The sequence below is a fragment of the Haplochromis burtoni genome, unplaced genomic scaffold (genome assembly GCF_018398535.1).
Source record: "Haplochromis burtoni strain Fernald_Lab_line unplaced genomic scaffold, NCSU_Asbu1 Contig_41, whole genome shotgun sequence".
Classification (NCBI taxonomy): Eukaryota; Metazoa; Chordata; class Actinopteri; order Cichliformes; family Cichlidae; genus Haplochromis; species Haplochromis burtoni.
In genome coordinates, this window is record NW_024582402.1 from 2,453,412 (window position 1) to 2,461,113 (window position 7,702).

Below are 7,702 nucleotides of genomic sequence, written 5' to 3' on the forward strand. Positions count from 1 at the left end.
AATTAACAAAATGCAATTTTAAAAAGATGTGTTTTTAGGTGTTTTTTAAAAGTAATCAGTGAATCAGCAGGTCTTAAGTTCTGAGGAAGAGAATTCCACAGTCTGGCGGCCACAGTAGCAAAAGCTCGATCACCCCTAGTTTTCAGTCTCGTATACTTAATAACAAGTAGGCCCTGACCACAAGACCTCAGAGACCTACTAGGGGCATAGGGCTGTAAGAGTTCAATGATGTATGATGGTGCTTGTTCTTGAAGAGCCTTAAATGTGAGAACCAGAATCTTAAAGTGGACTCTGAATTCGACAGGGAGCCAGTGTAACTGTATAAGCAGCGGTGTTATATGTGAGTATTTCGATGTTTTCGTCAGAAGCCTTGCTGCAGCATTTTGGACAGTCTGCAGACGCTCCAGGGAACTCTTGTTTAGACATGTAAACAGTGAATTGCAATAGTCCAGTCATGATGAAATAAAAGCATGAATAACAATCTCCAGTTCAGTATGAGCTATTATGGGGCTCAATTTAGAAATATTTCTTAAATGATAAAAGCAAGACCGAACCAGAGATTTGACGTGAGTATCCAATGTAAGAGCAGGATCGAAGGTTATCCCTAGGTTCCTGATAGATGGTTTCACAAACGTTGAAAGGGGACCAAGAGCATTCATTATGCTGGGTACATGTCTGTCTGGAGCACATAACAGGACTTCAGTTTTATTTTCATTTAGTTGGAGGAAATTGTCTGCTGGACCCGAGCTTGAAGGATAGACACCCGCAGGGGCGAGTGGGGAATTCATATTATTTTATTATTATTTGGTACACTTGGCATTACTAGTTAAAAAAAATGGCACTGATTTGCCTTTTCCTGTTTCCTCATGCTGATGTAACTTTCCTGCCTAATATTTAACTAGTATCTCTTCTTTTTCCTCCTCAGTGTGTCAGCCAGCATTTACGGTGCTATCTGTGTTTGTTGCCCACCCATCCTCCCCAATTACAATTGGATACCGACCTCTGCAAATTTTACTTCATTTACTGGTTGCACAATTTTTTAACTTCCCTCAAAAAATCCTTAAACTTCTACCAGTTGTCACATCCTGCATTTGGAACCCTTGATTTAGAGAAACTTTACAGGTGACAGGAATCTGGGTGAACTTTAAATCAGGTATGGTCTGATTTTTATAAGTCAAATACTTTTAAACTCTTCATAGTGTCAGTGTTGAGGACAGCTCAGTGTTTTAAGGTCTTAAAATGATTGCATTTGCCATGATTGCAAATGATTGTGTCAAATGTCATAACCATATCCCAGTATGCTTTACTGTGATTCTGCAATCTGCTGCAGAATATTTGAAAGACAATTTTGAGGACAAGGACAACATTAATAAGTCCAGCTCAAACTCAAAATTGTTCTTCTCTGTTTGCAAAGATTAGTGCAATGAAATAAAAAGATTCACAGCAGAAGTCATATCAGCAGAGATAAAGAGACATATTATGTGGGTACTGCACATGAAGAGAAACTAAACACTTCACACACCAACCTGAGAGTTTTTAACCACTCACAGTTTGTTCCAGCCTCAGTGGTACTTTTTGATGACAACTTTAAAAAAAAAAAAAAAAAAAAACAGTGTCTAAAACCACTAACCAAATGTTGCAACACTGCTGATGTGTTTCATGCATGCATGAAAACTATTTTTTTGTAAACTTAAACTTGGAAAGCTGTGCATATTTCTGCTTATTATTTTATGTGTACATCTGGACTTATCCACCATGTTTGCTGTGCAAGTTTCACAGTGATCCAAGCAACTTTTTTTGTAGCTTGTATTCAGATGTCTTCTATGCAGTGTTGGTCAAGTTACTTGAAAAAAGTAATCAGTAACTAATTACTGATTACTTCCCCAAAAAAGTAATCCCGTTACTTTACTGATTACTTGTTTTCAAAAGTAATTAATTACTTAGTTACTTAGTTACTAAGTTACTTTTTAAAAACACGATTTACAACCTGAATAGGTGATAAAGCGATAGTTCTTTCAGCCCAATTCTACTTTTTCTGCATAATCCATCATACAAAATGTAATCAAATGGAAAAGTCTCTTTTTAAAACTTGTTTTATTAGTTTTAATCTTTTAACTTTATGCATCAAGCAAAAATTTAATTATATGCAACATTCTCTGACTGGAAGAAATTTGTTTAATATTTAAACCTATTTTCTGCACATTCCAGCACATAATTTTTTTGTGTGTGTTTACACTCATCTTTCAAATAGATGCAAGTAAAACACAGCAGAAAATAAATAAAATCAAAGACTAGCGGTCCTGTTGCTCTATTTTCACCTGTAAAGCAGGAGTAGGGTAGGCGGAGGTTTACCCTGGTGCAGGTGTGCCGAAGAATCCGCGAGTTTCTCTGTGAATTTCCCAGTTACGTCGACTCGGTGCTTGCTTGGAAGTTTAGGGGTTTTTTTCGCTGTAAAAAGAAGTTTTCTTCCCACGCACAACGGACACTAATGTTTTTGTCACTTTTTATGGAATCAAACTCAAAGTAAGGTCAGTACTTCCACGCTTTAAACGCTGCACGCTCATACTCTCTCCCGCACTCGATATATGATCCACTGTTGATCTGCACACAGCTGTTGTCACCAACGTCGCACTCGCTTACGTCACTGTCATGAGACATTCTCGTAAAAAAATCACGGTTTTAGTAACGCAGTAACACAGCGTTCCTATGGGAAAGTAACGGTAATCTAATTACCGTTTTTGCAATAGTAATCCCTTACTTTACTCGTTACTTGAAAAAAGTAATCGGATTATTGCCCATCTCTGCTTATATGTGAAAATGTTGTTGGGGAAAATATATTTCCCTGTTTCATTGAAAGGACAGTATAGTAACAGTATAGTTCTGAGGGACTTGGAGATTGAGAGTTTCATGGTGCAATTTGAAGTGTTTTCAGTGTGAGAAAATGTCAGAAAACACTGAGGTTCCTGTGGTTATTTTGTAGCATTAGAGCACAAATATCAGGCCAGTGTCTTAATTTACATAACTGTGGTTTCTCAGCATACGACATCACATCTGCTTGAGACTGCATGTGGAAAATATACCTGCAGCCTTCAGACGTCTCCAGAGAACTGCAACTAGCAAGCAATACTCTTCACTTTCTAACTGCTGTGGATTACAGAACTGGTAAGAGTAGCAATTTATTTTTATTCCATCTGGATGACCATAAAATTAAACATCAGCTGTTAACTGCTTGTGTCATGTTCATGCAAATTAAAAGCCTTTAAAAACAACATACCATAGAGACAAGTTGTATGTGTACAAGTTTAGGAACCGTAAAATACCTGCTGTGTAAAAAAATTGTTTATTTGAAAAATTTTAGACATAAAAGAACAGTTTATGAACATCACATCATTTCATGCAGACACCAAACGATACTTTTTTCTTTGATTTGCTTTGTGCTTGTTTAAATAAAAGGTCATATGACACAGGTCAGAGTGGCTGTTAATTACAGAACAAATCTAAAATGATTATATTCACTGTTAAATAAAATAATCTACACCAAAAGCGACATTACAGATGCATTTTTTTAAATCTAAAAATGAAGTTTAAGAAGGGAAAAAATATAATGTGAAGCTTTTGCATGGACCAAATATATTAACTTAAGTTTCTGTCACTGATGGCTCATTTTACACAGCTTCTGTGTCTCAGCCATGTGGAGACAATGGAGAAACTTCTTCTACTTGGCCATCAGTGAGATGCATTTCATATTTTTCAGATATTCTTAAACTGGTATACAAATAGAGACTCTAATCAGTGCTCACTTTTTTCCCACATAATGAGTTGTTTTTTGTTCTACAGTCTTTCATCTGTCTGGATCTTCAGCTGCTGCAGGTCAGTCATGCATGTACCTTTTTCATAATAAAACACAGGTTCATGCCTTTACACCCATTTTGTAAAATGTTATATCCATGATCTGATTGGTCAGTTCAACATATATAATTCTGCGATTATGATAAATGTAGTGCTTTTTGTACGTATAATTATTTTGATTAGATTTATTCTGTTCTATTCTATTTCTCTAATTTTCAGCATTTTTGTGCCTGAAATGAGCATCTGGTTGTTGTTCACCTATTTTTTTCCTTTACTGTAACAGTTAAAGGAAGGTTGAGAATATAAACCCACATCAACCTGCCCAGTGAATATTCTAAAATTACTTTTGATAATAACATATGAACCTTTTTCTGATACAAATAAAATATTTTTGCTTACAAGCAGAGAAAGCAAACGCATAACTTATTTAAGGAATAGATATAATTGCAGTCTGCAGAATTCATATTCTACAAAGAAAGATGTCTTTAAACTTGTAAAATAAAACTAGATTGCTGGCCCCCAAAGTAAATCTTGCAGGAACGATATATACAGACTTCTAAAAGAATAAATTGTCGTTTCAGAATCTATCAGCTGATTTTCCACATAATTTTTAATGTTAATATATTGCAAAACTAAAAACTAAAAGTGTAAAAGAAATAATTATCTCAAGGGCACCAGATTACTTATATCAGAACATCAGATATTCTGAAGAAGGTAAAAACTGAGGTTAAGATTAAACACCTCCATCGCCTGAAGCCTTTAACTGATCTTATAATGAAAGATAAGTTCACAGAAATGTAGGCAAGAGGTTTAATCTCACCACTGTTAAAATGTGACTCAGGATTGAAACTTGTGATTTCATTAAAGAACTTAAAGAGCAAACATACGCAGATCAATCCAATGTCTGATGATGGTACATTTGCATAAATGAACTGCAATATTCTTACAGCTGTCCCATGAACAGTATTGTAAAATAACTGAAATTTACAGGGGGGGGTCTTTTTACAAAATAATCAATATTGTACCTTTATATAGCTTCATATTTAATTTAATAAATTAATATTTTGTAAAACTAGTAACTTGGTCATTTTTGTGTGGCCCGGAAAGTTTCAAAAGGTTTTTATGGGTTTCGTAGAAAAACCAAGGCTTTGACAAATCTAATGTTTGAAAATCTTTGACATGCTTAACTCTCTGTTTCAAAACACCCCTTGACACCAGCAGGTCATAATTGAATATGCTGATAGAAAGAGAAACAGGTCTATATGGGTTCAGGGAATCCAAAGAAGCTTGTGTACTAAACACTAACTATTGTGCAGGTAGCTTAAAAATGAAAAAGGTAGAAATATCACCTCAGTCATTCATTTTGTTAAGAAGCCTACTCTCCTTTCAACATCACAGAGCAAAGAGCTGGTTTAATGTCCTAATAGTTGACAGTTTTTGTGCTAGCGTGGTGTAGTAATAAGCTAATAAACGTGAGTTTTAGAAAATTGATTTGCAGATGTCATGTGTGTACTGTTGTCCCCGCTGCTCTGATTGTGAATGGTGTTTTTTCCCTCACTGGAAATTAAATATTGGTTTTTTTTGTTCAATTTGGATTTTTTGTTTTGTTTTGTTTTGGGTTTTTTGTTTTTTTTTTGCAACACCAGTTTTAGGCTATGTCCACAGTAATGCGTTTTCATTTGAAAATGCATTGTTTTCTCTCCGTTTTGGCCTCCTGTTCACACTGACACGGCGTTTTCCCCAAGGAAAAACACAGCATTTTGAAAACGCTCTCAAAAACGCATACATTTCAAAACAGAGCTGTCCCGTCGCAGTGTGGACACTCGAAAACGCAGACTTTTGAAAACGATGACGCATGTAGGTCATATGATGCAGTCATGTAACAACTTAAACCAAGATGGCGGATGGCATCGGACAGCAGTTGTTTTGTTTGCTCACATTTTTGGTAGTCGAGTCGTCTTGCGTTTCACGCATGCGCGGAACTGCAACGTCAGCGTTTTCGACCATTTTAGTGGTTCAGGAAGTGAACTCTTTGAAAACAACTGAAAACGCTATTGTGGACGCAGGGTGTTTTGAGACAAAAATTTTCAAATCTATCCAGGCTAGTGTGGACGTAGCCTTATAGAGTCTCCATGTTTCCTCAGTACTTATCCGAGAGTAAACATTGGTTTACTATAAACAGCCTCCTTTTGTTTTGTTTGTTTGTTTTTACTTTTCCTGCACTGTCAGCAAAACAGTAGCTCATGGTTAACATTTAGTCTTTCCCATCTACAAAGTAATATGCCGGTTTAGGATTTTTCATTACATGTATGTGGGAACATTATCAACATCAAGCATTGTCAGTCTTATCTGTATGTGACCTTAACAGTGTTATACTGGTAATTTATAAAGTATATTAACACAATGACTAATGTCTAAAAAGTCTTGTGCTTCTATTAAAATCCCTGATTGAGGTTGAGAAAAGTATACTGGCAACTAGACAGAAACAGTACTGGCCTACATTAAGAACTCTATTTTAACAGCAATGAAAATATATTGCGAGAAGCACAGGAAATAAACAGGATTGTAGCTGAATACACCAGCATGAACCAGCATTATTCAAATCGTTTTGCTTGTTTGTTTAAATTATCCATTGTCTATCATTTTTTCCCCTTTGTGATATAGAAAATGGTACTTTGATATGGAGTATATTTCTGGGTATCGGACATGCACTCTTTGTCAATTCCAGATTGGCTCAAGTTTTCTGTTATGGAGGTTGCCCCACAGTACTCTCATATCTGCATCTTTGCCTGAATTTTACGTTCCCTTCCTGCTGGACTCAGGGAAGACACTGACTTACGAACTGAATCACAAATTGGTTTTACTCAAAAGTCTCAATACTCATAAATTTTATTGAATAATTCTGAGCATGTCTCACAAGCAGATTAGTTAATTATGAAAGACTGTAAACTATATTAGTAAACAATGAATATGTCTTGATGCATGCTCAATCATCCAGGTAAGTAAACAATACTTTTAAAAAGTTGGTTATTTATGTATAAACAAATGATTATTCAATATTTTAATGGGAAACGAAAATAAAAAATTGTGATTTAAAGTGACTTTTTTTTTTTTTTTAAGATTGTTATTTCAACTCAGTATCACAACGTGTAATAGACACGCTGGTGCAGAAGTTGCATTACCAGCAGGGGGCGACAATATATTAAAAGTCAAGAGGTTGGCATTGAGCAAAACAAAACAGTAAAAGTACATTTCAGGGTCCTTATTTGCCAAAAATGATTAAGCGAGGCAGCTAATATGTATATACATGTAATTGTCTTCATAATGTCTGCTTAGACACTTTCCGTGATTATTTTCATGTTGGTTTGAAATCAGTAGCGGTTTTTGATACGGGCGAACGGGCGGTTGCCCGGGGCGGCATCGTGGTGGGGGGCGGCATCACGGGCATCGGCAAAAAAAAAAAAATTGCTCGTACTCATGCTGCCCCGACGTATGCCAGCGCATATTGGGAATGGCATAGGCACCGATCGGTTTTCTATCGCCCATTTGCTGGGAGTAAGGGCGCCCTCCTGCGGCTCAGCAGGGGCGGATCTAGAAGGGTGGCATGGGGTGGCAAGTGCCACCCCAGTTTTGCATATGACAGTGTTGTTTATTAAAATAAGATAGCATTAACAGTTTGAGCGTAGTTACAGTCAACAGTTAATATAAATGCTAAAACTGAATATATTGCATAGTGTTCCCCCCCTCCACCATTAACAAATGGTTCAGCCCATAGCAGGACCGGCTTTTTTCTTGTTTTCAGTAGCAAGGATGCTTTGATTGTGCCAGAGCACATTTTGAACAACAATCTCTC

General features: G+C 36.3%; 1 protein-coding gene across 1 annotated transcript in view; it reads left to right on the forward strand.

Moving 5' to 3' along the window:
* Window positions 1-3,033: 3,033 nt before the first annotated feature.
* LOC121814377 (deleted in malignant brain tumors 1 protein-like) overlaps window positions 3,034-7,702 on the forward strand; it is a 38,804-nt gene continuing 34,135 nt past the window's right edge. The window contains exons 1-3 of the mRNA XM_042220032.1: window positions 3,034-3,162; window positions 3,674-3,729; window positions 3,838-3,870. Coding sequence (XP_042075966.1) covers window positions 3,690-3,729; window positions 3,838-3,870 — 73 coding nt within the window. The 5' untranslated portion in view covers window positions 3,034-3,162; window positions 3,674-3,689. The remainder of the gene's footprint in view (window positions 3,163-3,673; window positions 3,730-3,837; window positions 3,871-7,702) is intronic.